This window comes from Solenopsis invicta, chromosome 8 (genome assembly GCF_016802725.1).
Source record: "Solenopsis invicta isolate M01_SB chromosome 8, UNIL_Sinv_3.0, whole genome shotgun sequence".
NCBI lineage: Eukaryota > Metazoa > Arthropoda > Insecta > Hymenoptera > Formicidae > Solenopsis > Solenopsis invicta.
Genome location: NC_052671.1, coordinates 1044515 through 1061233, shown reverse-complemented (window position 1 = coordinate 1061233; position 16719 = coordinate 1044515). Strand labels below are relative to the sequence as shown.

At 33.5% G+C, this 16719-nt stretch overlaps 3 protein-coding genes across 4 annotated transcripts in view; 2 read left to right on the top strand and 1 right to left on the bottom strand.

Annotated features, from left to right (window-relative positions):
* The first annotated feature begins 154 nt into the window (after window positions 1-154).
* Window positions 155-919, top strand: LOC105194515. The gene is made up of 2 exons (XM_011159459.3): window positions 155-470; window positions 560-919. The coding sequence occupies exons 1-2, from the start codon at window positions 348-350 to the stop codon at window positions 770-772; spliced, it is 336 nt and encodes a 111-aa protein (XP_011157761.1). The 5' UTR covers window positions 155-347; the 3' UTR covers window positions 773-919.
* Window positions 920-927: 8 nt separating this feature from the next.
* Window positions 928-2653, bottom strand: LOC105194516 (mitochondrial import inner membrane translocase subunit Tim17-B). The gene is made up of 2 exons (XM_011159460.3): window positions 2496-2653; window positions 928-1713 (listed from the first exon to the last, which is right to left on the bottom strand). The coding sequence occupies exon 2, from the start codon at window positions 1700-1702 to the stop codon at window positions 1211-1213; it is 492 nt and encodes a 163-aa protein (XP_011157762.1). The 5' UTR covers window positions 1703-1713; window positions 2496-2653; the 3' UTR covers window positions 928-1210.
* A 7728-nt stretch (window positions 2654-10381) lies between these two features.
* The window catches only part of LOC105192854, a 74784-nt gene continuing 68446 nt past the window's right edge, over window positions 10382-16719 (top strand). For both annotated transcript variants that reach the window (XM_039452695.1, XM_026134234.2), the window contains exons 1-2: window positions 10382-10563; window positions 14847-15059. In XM_039452695.1, the coding sequence (XP_039308629.1) occupies window positions 15032-15059 (28 nt within the window). In that variant the 5' untranslated portion in view covers window positions 10382-10563; window positions 14847-15031. The remainder of the gene's footprint in view (window positions 10564-14846; window positions 15060-16719) is intronic.

Genomic DNA, 16719 nt, shown 5'->3' with positions numbered 1-16719 from the left:
ATCGTTGAAGTGGATGCAACGACCTTCCTTCCCCTCCAACGCCAATCCACGGACCTTGGTGTCTATGGTATGTATCATGATTGCGTTCAATAAACTAACCGATCATTAATTTTTATTTCTGATTGGTCAAACAATATACCAATCAAAAGTGTTTACGGAATGGTTATGAAACTTGTGTTTTGTGAACACAGTCATCATTCTTTGAAGCGACTCTTTAGACTCCATAAATAATATAACTTTAGTTCTCTCAGATTGAAAACGCGACTATTTGTACGTTATTATCGTGCCAAACGATACGTCTAGCAACATATGTAAAATGTGAAAAATTAGCGAAGAAATCTACAACAATGAGTAAGGAAGTACGAATTTCTGCGCATGAAATGGCGCAATATCGTGAACGGTTAATGAGCCAGAAGGAATTTTTGACTGACATACTATCTAAAATTGACAAACAAATACTTGCCTTACAGGTCTGTAAATAATTTTAATATAAAACAATGACGATATTTAAACCAAAAGTGCTTTAATTTTATGAAAAGTATCGTAATTAATTTTGTAGGTTGAACGATTACATTTGAAGAACACTTTACTTGGAACAGAATATTCAGCCCGAGAAATACTGCCAGATGCAATGACAAAAAGCAATTGTGTAAAAATTGAGCCAGTAACAGACGAGTCAAGAAATCTAACAAAACAGTTAGATTTATCTGTAGCACCAGCCTTCGATAATTTTGACGAAGAGACGGAAGACGAAGATCAACTTTTGATTTAACATTTTAAAATTTAAATATTAGAAATTTGTTACTGAAATTGCGCTATGTTAATGCTATAAAAAATCAAATCTTTAAGATTCAGAAATTTTATATGAATGTAAATGTATAAAATATTTTGTAATAAAATGCACTATAATATATATGTATAAGTTGTCTGTGCATTTACTTTTATTACTCATATTTTATATATGTATTTACAGGATATATCCTTACAAAATATTGTTTGGCGTTCAAATTAGAGGATTTAAAGGAATACAGCAATAAGTAAAAAAACAACAAAATATTTAATCTTAGGTCTAAGACTTCCATGTTGCATATAAATTTAACATTGGCAAAAGAAGACGTTCAAGTGATACTCTGATTTAAAGCCCTGACGAACATCATTACTCGAACATTTCACTCTAACTTGAAATAAAGCTAAAGAATTTAGTTGATCATTATGATGGATAGCCTTGCGGTGGTGGACCAAATTGCGATGGATCTTCAACCAATGCTGGTGGTTTGAATTGTTCAGCAGAGAGACGTGTGAAACAAATTCCTACACCTTCTATCAGTGCCAAAAGCACTCCTCCAATGATTGCACTGCCTACCATCGCTGGTAAGCCGTTTCTCGCAGCTAAAATTCCACCAGTTGCCGCACCACTGATGATCGAGTTATAAGGATCTTCTTTTCCACCTCTAAAATGAACTAATGTGCAATCAATTGTGGAAAACATTCCGCCCCATACTGCAAAATTTCCTGCGATGATCGGTGCTCGTTGCCTAATCGCTACAACACTGCCTGTAAAACGTTGCCTCCATCCACTTGGTGCATTGCGGAAGCCTTTGATGCTTTGAAATATTGCTCCACCTATGACACCCATTGTAAAGGCACCTCCACAATCGTCGACTATTCGCCAAGGGCATGGTTCTCTTGCATATTCTTCCATTTCTTAGATAACTGTAACATAAGTTATAACAAAGACATTAATTAAAAGAATAAAATTTAGATAATTTGTTATGGTAGATTAATATAAACAATTATTAATATTACAATTAAGAATATGACTTATAATACAATTTAAATCAAAAAAAGATCAGTATAAGATTTAAAATTTTAAAATCTTAGTGCTAAAATAATGTTTCTTATGTAATTTTACATAAAATTTCTAATTTTTTTGAAATTGTACTCCATTACTTTTCATTTTAAACACAGTTCTTAAATCAGAAAAATAATATCAGAATTAAATTACTAATCAATTCAATATTAATAATGTTGTCATCCTTTCAATATTTAGCACCAAGATCTTGTTATGACAGTTTACTAGCCCTTTTTCGATTTAAATCAGATTAATATAACTTAATATAACTTTGACGATCCATTTAAATATCAAGATTATTACGAGAACATTATTGCATCATTATGTTAATAGATATTTATACAGTTTATATTATTCTCAAGATTAATTTAAAAAGATTTTTAAAAAGACTTAAACTTATATACATATTTTGAACATTTAAAAATACATTTCGCATTCAGACGTTATGCAAGAATGTATATTTATGTAGATCTTGCTAAAAGACAATTGCGAAAGTTATGGCATGAATTGCATGAGAAGTGAGGTTAGAACAGAGTCTCTTATCATTATAAAGTTAAAGCACACGTAACATTCTCAAATATTTCGTTACATGTCAAAAGCAAGTTATTTTCTCAAAGATAAAATAATTTATTTTGACACTTACCGTCTAAATCTTTCGTTTAACGTCTAATTGAGGTGGAAAAGCCCTCAAACACACAACACTTCGCCCCCTAAGTATGTGAAAGGATAGATTGGAATTGATAGTTCGTTATTCCGGACAAATTTAACTTCGCACTGTAACGCCAATGGGCTTGTTTTCTATTCCTGCACTAGACTGCACTGGAACGTTCCTTCTTGCTTTCGTTAACTTTCAAACATCTATCTATTTCATTTTAAGTGTACACTAATTCAGAGAGTTCAGGAACAGAAAACAAACGGAATATATCTTTCTTAAATTAAAGCACTTTAAAATCGCGTTATCGCTATTGCATGATATAAAAGTAACAATCAAAACTATATTTTAAAATTATATTTTAGTATAAACAACAAAATACTTATATTCAAATATTAAAAACCATCAATCCTGAATAAATTTTGATAATTATTAATTTATATAAGAACTTTAAAAGCTTAAGTAGAGATATTAATTTGAATATTAACGTTATCAATTATATTGATACATAAAAAAATATTTAACCGTTGACATAAATATCTAACTACAATTTATAACAAAATATTAAATTAATGATATATAGATGCTTCATATATAAATAATTATGAGCAGAGAGAAAACTGAGAGTAATTATGCCAAGCTTGAAGCTTTGATTATACATATATATTTGTATATATAGATATTGTATATATATATTTGTATATATTTGTGTGTGTATATATATATATATATATATATATATATATATATATATGTATATAACTATTTCCGGCCCGAATAGAGTCCGCTCTAGTATAATTGATAACATAATAATATAATTTTACAGTAAAAGCTTTCTTTTTTTCATAGTTGTTATTTATGGTCATACACAATTAGCAATAATAAAAATATAATAGTTATAAATAAAAAAATTAATATCTTATGTATGCATTTATTTCACCATACAAAACATTGTTACAACGTTGCAGCAATGCTGCAACGTTGAAACTATATATTGCAACAATATTTCAGCAAGCTTCTGTACGGCAGAAAGATGGGGCAATATAAAAAATTTACCTCTAGTGTTCGAAAAAAAAAGTTATAAAAAATTAATTTTAAAGGTAAATATTTTTTAAAATTAATTTGCTCATGACTTTTTTTTTAAGAGGGACTTATTCTTAAAACTTTGCACAATCTGGGTAAAAAATTTAATTAGTTTATGTATTTTAAAAGTAATTAATTAAAACTTAATTTACTTAAAATTAACTAATGTAAGTTAAAAAAATTTAACACGGACACGAACCACATTTATTCCAATTTTACCACAGATGTGATACGTAGTACTCTGATGACGTCATTTAGATGCAGATGACGCTAGTGTACGGCGATTTCGGCGGTACCACGAAAAATACCGGGATGATCGCTCCTACTCTTTTCTCTGCTGTACGTACAATTTAGATTCTATCCCTAACAACACACTTCATCCACTTCGTCCTTAGGACATCCGTGAGACATCTTTTGAATGAAATGTGCTATTAGGGATGCTAAGATCTTCACCAAATTTTATTTAACTTTATTTAATTTTAATTTATTATTATGTTAATGGCACATAAAGAAACGCAAGCAATCAGTTAGCGAATCGACTAATTACAAAGCAATAACGTAAGCAGTTGCAAATTAAACATGTTGATTTTTTTACTGCTTTTATTTTACAACTTAAATTTGTCTGTTGATCTATAGCTCACCGCTTCGATCATTTCAATATATATATCGAGAATCGCAGAGTATTCGATTTTAAATTATACACTAATCGCAAATTGTGCACGGCCGATCGTCGAGTTACGTTCAAGTCATTCTGTTGTTCCTCATAATATTTATTACCTAAAAATTAATCTCGCGCGTGAAGTGTTTTATAACGTGCTTGTTGTACAAATAATACATAAAAATTATTATGAATGCTCTTATAAAAATTATTTTCAAATGTTTCTTTATTCTCATGCATTAAATATGGCGTACAATCGTTATTTTACGCCAATATCATGTTTATACAATTTTGATCTGCTTCTTCGGCATCAAACAATATTCGCATACTTTCGTTATTTTTTCTCACTGTGATGCAAAAATCGATTATCATCGTCATATTATCAGGTTTGTACATACAAGTATTATTTTTTGATATATCGTTTTGCAATTATAGTGTTAAAAATAATACTTCATATTGCCAGTAATAATTTATTATTTTTTATTTAGTACGCAATACAAAAAATAACATTTCTATGTAATTGTATAAAACTATTTTTTTAACATTGTTTTTATAAAAATATATTTTTATGAGAATCTTCTACGTTGGTCTGAAATGCAATAAACTTGTATTTCGTGTATCTCAATCCGATATAACTATTATCGAAAATTTACCGACGACTAACCATATAACCTTTTAATTATCCTTGACGGTAAATACAATGAGATATACTTTAATCATTTCAGAGTCACAAATCCCTGTAGATAAACATAGATTATCTGTTGGATATATTATCATCGACACCCACGCATACCGATCAAGGATTTTACGATAAGTCACTTTACGACAAGTCACTGGTATAAAATCAGGTTACCGACCATAAAACAACTATCTTGACTCGGAAACTTTCCGCGAGTGCAGTTTACAGACACTTTATTCCCTTATAAATGTACGCAATACAAATGAAAAAAGAAATTATAATATGTCAAATCTTAAATCTTTAAAAAAGTTGAGTGAGTTACAAATATCGTTTGAATTGAATTCATGATACACGTAGAGCGCGCGCAAATTCGTACAATTGACTTTTCTTTAACTAAAACAATGAATTGTATTTTTAAGAAAAAACAAATTATGTATTAAAATACAAAATGTATACAATTTATTATTAATTTATTTTTTTTTAATATTAGATATTTTTCTTTAAAAAAAAATTTATTAATATTTTTTCTTTATCGAATGAGAATTACGGTAAAAAGTAAAAACAAAAATTAATGTAATTACAATAACATTAAAATTAGTTTAAACTTACACTGAAACTGTTGCAAAACGTTACTTTGATGTTTACGAGGCATAATATAGAAGCGGATACTCTTTAAGTTGGCCTAGTTTCTAAGAGAGGGTTGTATTATGTATCATGTTGTATTATGTGTTGTTTCTTTACTATATCCATTTATAGGTATATTACATCAGTGTATTATGACCTTATAATTAATGCATCAGTCATATTGTGATGCCGTAACTGTTGCATCTCACATCATTGATTCCAAAGAGCAAAAAGCCTAATAAGATGTATGATAATGAGAAATCGTTTTATACGATTGAAAAATAAATATATAATAATGTTTTTCTACTGTTAATTTTCTTTTATAGTTTGTTTTTTTAACGTGTAAATTTATATGTAAAAATTTAATTATGAAAAATTATTGAATTGACTCATTACATGAGTATAATTTATTTAGTGTTCAATTATATATTGCACAATTATAATTTATTGCAATGAGTAATACTATACAAAAGCTTTATTATTTATTAAACATTATCTGGTCATCACAATAACGGTTTTCGGTAACAAAATCATTGTTGATGAGCAAGTTATATTTAATAAATAATGACGCTTGTGGCGTAATATTATTTATTAGAGTAAATTGTATAATTATGCGTTATAATAAACTATACAGAAAATCAATGCACTTTAGTAAATTTTAATTTATAGTTTTTGAATTTATTCATAATAATTAATAATACAAATGAAATCTTTCTTTATAAATAATAAAGCACGAAAGTTGTCTAGGCATTCAGCTGCTCTAGTTATTTTCCCATGACAGTTTGGAACAAAGTCATCCTATCACACAATACGAACGAGGGAGCGCGATTTTTTAACGGCTCGCTATCTTCTAAAGATAACCCGGCACGATAAATCGATATATGTCCCCGTCTCTCTTTTATCTTTTTTTTCTATTCTTTGTTACGTTCGATTGTGTAATGGGTCTGTACGTGCGCGACTGTTCCGTAACTGTGCATACATGCACCGCACCCCGGGGTCGGGGATTCGTGTCCGGTGCATCTGTTGCATCCCGCACGCAGGTGAACGCGCGCGCACGCTCCGGCGCGCGGCGACCGCGAGAGAACGGGTTCGAAGCCGAAGCGCGCGCGGGGGCGAGCGACGATATAGTGGTGCTGCTGGGGGTGGTGGTGGTGGTGGTGATGGTGGTGGTGGTAGTGGTAGTGGTGATGGTGACGGTGGTGGCGGTGGCGGCAGCAACGGCGGCCGCTCTCGGAAGAGGTGGCCGCGCGCCGCGAAGACGCGCGGGGGATGGAAAAACGACAGGGAAAGCTCGTAGCGGGCTACCGGTTACTACGCGGACGCATGCCCGCTGATAGCTCAGTGGAGCGCGCGACTTCGTGCCGTAAGCACATTTCCTGCGAGTGGATCTCTCTTCTCTCTGTCTCTTTCTCTCTCTCGTCTCTCTCTCTCTCTCTCTCTCTCTCTCTCTCTCTCATTCTCTCGCATACACACATATACACACTCTACGTCTCTCTTTCTCTTTTTCTCCTTCTCTGTTCTTGTCGAGTGTGTAAGTGTAGGTACGCGTGTGCGCGTTTCTTTCTCGTCTAGCCTCGTCTCGCCTCACCACGACTTGCTTTACTTCACCTCTCCTCTTTTCTCCTCTGCTCTCCTCTCCTCTGCTGTCTGTCTCCACCTCGGCCTCGCTCATCGCCGTGAGAACGATAGGCACATCCGCCGGCAAATAAAACCCGTGTTCGGCGATGCAGCGGCGGCGGGGGTGGTGATAATCGCGGAAGAAAGGGAGCAAGAGAAAACATCGGGTATTCTGGGAGACTTTTCGTGCCTTTCTTACATACCAATGATATCGGGGTAGCGTAACCAAAATTACAGATCAAAAGTGATAACGAGGGGTTGCGAGTAAAGGCTAGTGAATAAGATTTAGAGCGAGAGTAATATTTGAAAGTAAGAGACGCGCGCGGAAAAGTAGGGTGAAAAAGAAGGTGATATTTGAAAGAAGATAAAAAAAGCAAAGAGTGGAGAGTGGGAAGGGGAGGGGAGGGGGAGAGAAAAACGAGAAAGAGAGAGAGAGAGAGAGAGAGAGCACAATATCTAAAAGATCGGAGAATCTTGTGTGAAAACTGCATGTTTGTGTTTTCCTCCCTATATATAGAGCCAGGTGCAAATATCTTGTAAAGTGTAATGTAATGATCTTGTTTCCTCAAAAAGATCTGAAATTGGAAAAAAGCTGCGGGGCTTCTTATGAGAGTCGTGAAAATTGCGGATATCACTGAAAGGGAGGCAACTTGACGAAGAATATAGAGCGAGAGAAAAGAAGATCTACTTATTTCTTCGCGTAATCTTGAAGAAAGAATCCACGGCAGAACCTCACGAAATCTGCGAACAGTAATGGTCAAGGAAGCTATAAAAAAACAAAGAGAAGAAAAGGATTACGGGTTGACTTAAATGAATATAAATAACTAACGTTAAGATAGAAAACAAGAGAAAAAGAAGAATGAAACTTACGAATAATGTCCCCACTTTCTCCCCTTCATTAAGCGCCATATTACAAAATATCAAGACTACTCTGAACATAAAAATTCTTTTTACATTTTTATGGGATGCTATGGAAATGAGGGCTTATATGAGAATGTTAAAAAATCATTTACGTTATTTTCGTTTAACATGCGCACTTTGCTTTTTTCATCACTTTAGTATTCACTGTAGTATTCACCCTGATTCATATCTGCACGCGTGAGCGCATACCTCACCGCAGCATATACATATCGCGATAATCCGTACAAATAGCTCGATTGTATAACAATTTAATCGGGCATTCACGCCTTTACCGATCCGCCGATCCTTTTCTCTTTCACCCTTTTTTCAACAGTCCAAAAACGTACGGACGTACGTTTATTTCCAATCCGACAACCGGAACTGATAGAAAGGTTTCGCCAGCTGTTTGTTATGCAGAAATCGTGACAGTTGCTTTCATCAGCTTTTCTTATTCAACGTCGAAGCGTAAATTTTCACATTGTCGAGGAATATCCACATATTTCTATTACAAATGAAAACGTTAGCTCTCATTTCATTGTTATTACAAGCCCACTGTAAGAAAAAATCTATAATTTATTACGTTCTTGTAACTTGACTCGTGAGAAACGTGTATTATATACAATCTGCGTATTAGGGAAGAGAATATCAAATTGTCGATACTTTTAACTGTTTACGTTGGGGATGTTTATCTTATAGATAACTGAACGTTAGATATATTTTGTGAAATGGAAATGCAAAGTATCGAAAATATACTTGGTTCAAAATAAATACAATAAAAATTTAAATAGCCATGGTATTTTTGCAAAGTGCTACGCGATGACTCACACTTAAGTATTTCATTGTACAGAGTTCCTCAAGCATTGCCCTGCATAGCAGGCGCTTCCAAAAATACACATTTCGTTTTAGCGTTTCGCGCACGTCGATATGCAAACGCATCAGTAATTCATGGACCGTAGCCCGTTGCAAAGTTACTGCAATAAAGAGAAGGAAACTAGGAAATTTATTAGAAATTTCCGAGCTGTAATGGGCAAAGAGATTTTTCAAAGTACTCTTTAATGCTTTAATCGAATAATAAAACATTGTTTGGGATGGTGGAATCAATAGATACGTTTCTATCATTTTTTATCGGTTTTTTCTTTTTTTACTTTTCTACATATTACATTGCATTTCTTTTATTTTTTCTTCGATCGTTTTTCTCTTAGTGATGATAAAATATTGATAACATTCGGAAATAAGCGACAAGAGTGAACGTTTTCACTTGAAAAATTCTCCTAACGTTCATTCCAATACTTTCTCTTGTTTTCGCGAATGGCGTAATGAAGGCATAAAATAAAAATATTAAGTGAAAATGGAGTATCGCGAGACGTGAACCATAATGTGATTCCAAAGTGACAAGTATTGAGCGCGATCAAACAGCGAGATTCTGCTTTCAGCTCCGACCTCTCTTCCAGTTTCGCTCATTCCGTTGTCAAGAGTATTGATATTTCGCTACGAACACTCAAAGACTCTTAACTGGCATCCAAGGCATGAGAGACATATATTTGTCCCCGACAAAAGATGTGTCCAAGAGCTGATCTTAGGACTCGTTCGAGTCACTCGCCGAGTGTCAAGGAAAAAGTAATAATAATCGGAGGCACTCGACGAGCGCGCGGAGGATGGAAGCATGATTCTGATAGCGCGAGTCCGGCGAACTCGACGGAAAACTAGAAGAAGAACGACCCGAGGAAGAGAAGAGAGATCGAAGGGAAAGGTGGAATGACGAGAGATCGCAGATCCTTGGATATGGATACCCGCGAGGACGGCGGAGTCGGTCGATCGCGAGACTCGAATCTGTTGACTTAACCGTCTCCAAGGCGAATCTCGGTATGCATCCGATGGAACCGGACGAGACGTCGTCGTACTTCTGTTTAAGTTACGCATTACCAGAGATTACGTTCGCGACATGACTTCGGCAAAGAAAATTACCGCGTATCGTTGACGTCACTTGCGGAATATCAATGTCCCCGAGACACGATTCGAAGGAGGAAGACTCGCACCACTCGCACCTTTTGCCAATGTCGTCGCAGAAGATTATTTCGAGTCGGCGTCGATCTCTGATATTTTCTGTGGCATGTACGTGACCCCAACGACGTGGAAAGACATTTGCAGCAGTGTAGCCTCGAAAAGACCCGGTACCGAGGGCGGTACAACCTTGTGCCCCTGGTACGGTACCGTTTCCTGAAGAACGAGGTTGAGTGGTGTGTATGCGTGTGCGTGGGTGTATGCGTGATTGTGTGCAAGAGGAAAAAACACGGGAAACTCAAAGGTACCTTTCGTGCGGTGGTACCTGCGGCTGAGTGTCTCTTCAAATCGCTTCGCTTCACTATCAACGTCTCTCGTGTCTGCTGGTGCTCGCGATACCGTACCGGATCGCGCAAGATCAACTGTGCGAATCGGTATTGGACGATACCGTCGAAGGATGAAACAATCCGGCGAAGCATCGTGAGGAATAGCGAAAGGTGAGTTGTGCGTTGTGAAACTGATCAAGAAAATACTATCTGTAGTTATCTCTCGCCATCAAATCTTATTTGCTGAAATTCGCTTTGCTACACGCGGACAGACGAACAGTTTGTCTCGCACAATCTTGGCGTAGAACCAAGAGCGTACTTTTGATTAATAAATTTGGCATTATTTTTAATTTAATCAATTATTTGAAGAAAAAGCCTTCGCTTTTATTATAGCAAAGACTTTATTTAGTAAACTAATATTACTATACGGTAAAAGACGAAATATATGGACACCTAATATTCGCAATAACAGCTAAATGAGATCTATTTTCAGAGATCTCAATTTTTCCGAACAAAAGCTTTCTTCACAACAAACACTACGGTACGCCGCACAGTTCTATCTTACAGCAGTTTCCAGGATTTTTCTTTCGATCGAGCTCCAACTCATTTTTATCCAATAACCGTGCAATAAGCTCATATTCCCAGCTACATCTAGTCGCCTCGATGGTGTTTTAAAAATAAATGTTTTTATCTCTCTCACTAAAAACAACTGAAAAAATAACAAACAGTAGTCTTTCCTCTGATGTATTATCGGCAATATTTCCGTCATTTGCTTTTAACGGGAAATTCGTGGAAGTAATATCTCTATCTTGTAAAAAATGTTATTTATTCCTATGATATTCTATATATTTCTCGCTAAATAAATCTCTTTCACGCCTATTTAAAAAAGTACATCGATATCGGCCTACTTTTAAACTTATTGAAAATTGATTATTGGAATATTTATTGCGGAATTAAAAAAGTTATTGGTCAGAAAAATTTAATATAAATCTATCAGCACAGAATATTATAATCAATTTACGTACTTTTAATTATTATTATATCACAAGGTAATTAACATCTTGTCGTACATTTCTTATCGATTTATCCAGATTCTGTCACAACCTAGAAATTTCTTTCGATGCAACACAGTATTTGATTACCCTAATCATTTCTCAATATACTGACAATTAATATTTAAATTTTTAATTACATGAGATGATTTAATGTAATAACATAATTTAATGTAATAACGTTAGTTTTATCGTGTATCAGAGGAAATGATGTAGTGACTCTACTCTAGGAAAGACAGACGATAACTACTTGATGGAAACCCTCTCGATAGCTTTTACGCTATTCCGAACATCTATATTTCCCTCTACAAATCTTATTAACGAAATGCGTGAGACATCCGATTTAGTGACATCTCACTTATGAGTAATTGGCAAGAAGACTGATGTGAAACTTGAGTGAAATTTATGTGCAATTTCGGCGAATTCATTGAATAACAAATGGAAAGAATTAATGAAAAGATGGAGGCGAAAGCAAAAATGCACCCCCAAATATTAGAAGTAATTTTTTTGCTTATAAATACTAAAGAATAAGTTAAAACATTAAAATTACAGAATTAATATTGAAAAATTGAAATTTTTTCTTAGTTATCTTAAAATTGATCAAATAATTTATGCTCCTTAATTTTTTCTCCTTTCTAATCTCGTGCTCTTCGTCGAGCGCAAGTGAAACGACTTCGGGAAAGTCACCTGCCGGAAAATGCTTTTTAAAATATCGTTGATACATGATTGCGTGTCAATCTCTGCCTATTGAGTTTTTCACATCGATTGACACGCGATAAAATTTATACGTGGTGTACAGTGTAGTCGTTACGATGTTATGGTACACTACGAATGGACCAATCAGAGAAGAAAAAACCATATATTCTCTTCTTTGATTGATCCATTGCAGCGTCCGCATTATAGACCTCGCAATATAGGCTTCACATTATTGCCTGTATACTGAATCGCCGGTTTATGAAGTAATAGACGAGTTTTAATATTTGACAACGTTATACCCATTACCGTCGTTGCACCATCATCTTGTCACTGTGAACTTAGGTATACATCCATCAAACGTATCAATTTATTATATCTATGGAGCTAAGCATCGGTTCTATTGAATTCCGTAGTATATGCAAATGCATAGCACATACTTATACAGGTTTTATGTAGCGATCGTTACAGCGATTTTATAGAGAGTAAAAAATTTCTCAAGAAAAGATTAAAGGTTACACATAAAGAAGAAAAGTAATAGTTGTTTTTTAATATATACGCGTTATAATGCATAAAATATAAAGAGTTTTTTTAATAAAGCAATTTTATTATCGATAATTATATTAAATATAATCATAATAATTAAGGATTGATTTTTTGATGAAAATCGTTGACATGGAAAAATCAAATATCAGAAAGATCTAAATTCATTTTTTATATTTAAGCTCTCGCTGATATAATTTTTATCGTCAGAGAAGGTTGTTTTTTTATTTACATTCCAAAAATTACGAGCGAATTTTAGTTTCACATAGATATGCCTTAAATAGCGTATAGTCGTAAAATGTCGAACGCGTATAGGCACAAACAGGGAAAAATTTGTGAATCGCATGCTGCTATTTTTCTATGACACGTCAATCGATCGTACCTCCCGGAACGGGGAATACCCGCGAAATTGAAATGGCCGTGGAAGATCATAGATGGGAGGGAGGAGGAATGCAATTTCTGCCGCGACACGAAAATTTTCGATGTCATTTCTGCCGTGCCACTATTCGAGGTTACTGAGCCATCGCACCTATTTCGTAGGATTAAATCTTTAGACATATATTTCACGTCGATATTTTGAATTAAAAAAAGGCGAGATAACGATAATCACGTTGATACATAAATGAATAGTCACGTATCATTCATAAATAAAAGTAAGACATTTTCTACTGTTTAATTTTGTAATTATTATTTTTTAAATTGTTATAAAAAATGTTATTAATGCTAAAATTAATTTAAAATATTGTATTTATACAAAACAGAAAAAATTTACGTATTTCTAATTACTTTTAAAACTAAAACTATTTTATTATTATTTGACATTTAAACACTAATAGAATGTAAATGCGATTTATCAGAGAAGTGTTATGAGAATGTTATGTAATATTAATATTATTTTTTATTCAATAATATTTTTGGACCAAAATGTAATACGAAGGAAAGACAAATCTTGATTTAAATAACAGGTTTAGAAACATAGTAAATTTATTAATATTTTCAATAACAATGTGTGCATATTTTATTATGTGTGCATAAGCTAGAAATAAATTTTGAGATATAACGTTAATAATCTCATACTCGTTAATTATTAATATAAGATAAATAACATCTTATTTGTAACAAATATCTTATGACAGATATCCGCTGTTTCTCTTTATAAAATAAAACTTAAAATATTCTACTAAGAAGATGCAAGCCAACATATTGTGAAGGGCCATTTCAGCTCCGAGGAAAGTAAAAAGTTGATTCTAACTTCATAAGCGAACAAGAAATTGTCATTAAGGTTTAACGCTTGAAGCACTAGTAAAACAAACTTTTGTTTCTGTCACGGCAAAAACCTTTTCGTTGGTCGATGGTTTTAGCTATTGTAGCTATTAAACTTAAAGTTAAGCATAATAAAATAAATTATCTAATTTATTATACTTTACATTTATTAAATAGAATAATATTGTACAATCCTTAATTTAAGAAAAACGCTTTTTTTCTGCGGAAACTTAAATTTATAGCAATAAAAAATTCTTTACGTACTATTGTTAAAATAAACTCTTTAAGTTGAAATCAGTGTGTTATTCACTAAAAAGCAGTAAATAGTTTAATTTCAGTAATATAAACTGATTCGATTAAAGAATTCCCCATTCTATAATCGAAATCACTGAAAAATAGTGAATAATCATTGACGATTACAGTTATAAGTATAGCACTACAAATCAGTAAAATTCTACTGATTCAGATTTAAAGAGAAATATTCTTAAAAAAGTAATATTTTTTATTATGAAAAAACACAATAATTAGGTTTAAATAAACTTTTAAATGTGTGAGGTTGCTCTATGAGAAACAGTTTATAGAACAGTCACTGTGATATTTGTAAGTTTTTACATCAGTCCACTATTTTTTTATATAGATAACCAATATCTCAATCATGTTGACCATAAGAAAAAAGTTATAGCCAGAATAATCAATAATAGAGCCATATTTTTATATAAATATTATAATAACGACTATGCTCATTTGTATAATTTCTCATACAGTTTCTGAAAAAAATAAAGTTATATTAAAAACATTTGCATGATATGTTCGTGATTATATTATATTAATTAAGCAATCTATTCTGACAGAAATTAATATATACTTTTTACCTTTTGACGGGAAATTCTATTGTGTGTTTAGAACTTACGTATCTTGGTTGTTGGACGATGACCGACTGGCCGTCGTCGTGGTGGAGATGACTACCAGGTTAGTGGCTCGTCCCGAAGACGACGACGACGACGACGAGGTCCACGAAGAAGCACGAAACTCGGCCGTGGGCTATCACTGCCACTGATAGAGCCGGCATCCCGTCGCAGCTCACATCGATGCCGACTGCCACATCCACGAAACGAGGTATGACGGACTATGCCGTTAAAAGCACTTTTGCTCTTTTATAGAGTATCACAATTTTTGTGTACGTTTCTTAAATCATTGGCAAAATTCTTTTTATATTATCGGTTAATTTTAACAACTTTAACAGAATTTTTCTAAAGTTGAGAAATATATTTTTTTGTGCAAGGTACTATTTAATCATGCAAAGTTATACAAGAATAATAGGATTAATTCTAGAAAAATGACTAAAATTATATTATTCTGAAAAAACTGTCCGGAGAATAACAACTGGATTATCTCGTTAAAAAGTAACAAGTGGACATTTCCAATTATTTAGATTGGAATGTGTAGAAATGAATGGATATTCCGATCTAAATAATCGGAAACATCCGTTTATTATTTTCTAACGGGATAAATCCGATCAAAATTTTTCTCAGTGTACTATATCATTATTATTAAATTATTGGGCTAGAATTATAGAAAAATAATTTAGTGACAATTTTGATTTAAAAATTTTTCAAATTCAAATTTAACAAAATTTTAATTTTCTCGTTATAAAGCTAATACTCTAATAAAAATTTTTATAAAAAAATAATGACGTATAATATTTTACAAGGATTTATTGTAATACGAGTATTTCGCTTTGTTTATAATAATTATGCTTTCAAGTACAATTTACTTTGTTAAACTCTTGCGGAAAAAAAGTTTTAATTAGAAATATGTATACAGAGAGAAAAAGAAAAAAAGAGAAATGCAGCAAGATAAAATCGTTATAATAGTGACAATAAGTATGTTACTGGGGCAATATTGGTCGATTCACTTCTCTATCTCCCATCGCTCTGTTCCCGATTCCATTCCGTGGCTAATGTAGTTAATGAAACAAAAGAGAATGTTCGTCATCATTTACCGTGTTTAATTATATAGCATAGTGAGTAGGAGGGAGATAGAGGGAGGATTCTTATCGCTAACTTTCGGTGCTCGAGTACACCGAAACGTGAAAAGGAAGGCACTTTCGAATCATTTGAATCAAAACAAATTTACCACTAAATCTCAAGCAGACATGATCGCATTAACCAACATTCGCAAAATACAAGTCTTACAAAATAGTAAGAAATCTGTGTTACTACTCATTCAGAGTAGTATGGTTTGAAAAAAAAAGAAAACTCGCATATGATAAAATCCAGCGTAAAAGTAAAATGACCGAGTATTTATTTGACTAAACATTGACGTTGCCGTAATTTGTGACAAAATAATTCTTTATCTAAAATGCTTGCTTTTTGCCGCTCTTTCAATCGTATCAGTTCTCCGATGCAACATCTTATCTACTTGTATAGATCTATTTTAGAGGAACCGAAATTCTTTAAAAATATATGTGGAATAATATTTTTCCATTTACATAACGTCCGAGTATTCTCAATTTGCTATCGAATCGTCGAAGAAAACGATCTGCCTCAATCTTGTCGCAAACTGTGGAACTGTCAGTGGAAAATATCGGTGAACGGGGAAACGGGAAAGGGACGCGGACGACTAGCGATCAACGTCGAGGCGGAGTCGGCGGTATTTAGGACTCATTGTTCTTCTAGTGGTTACCATGCATTGACTCGATAGGCATGCCTGCGGCTTTCTCCATCCCCCTTTTGCCTTTATTCACCTGCCCCGTGGCAACTTTTCTCATGGGGAG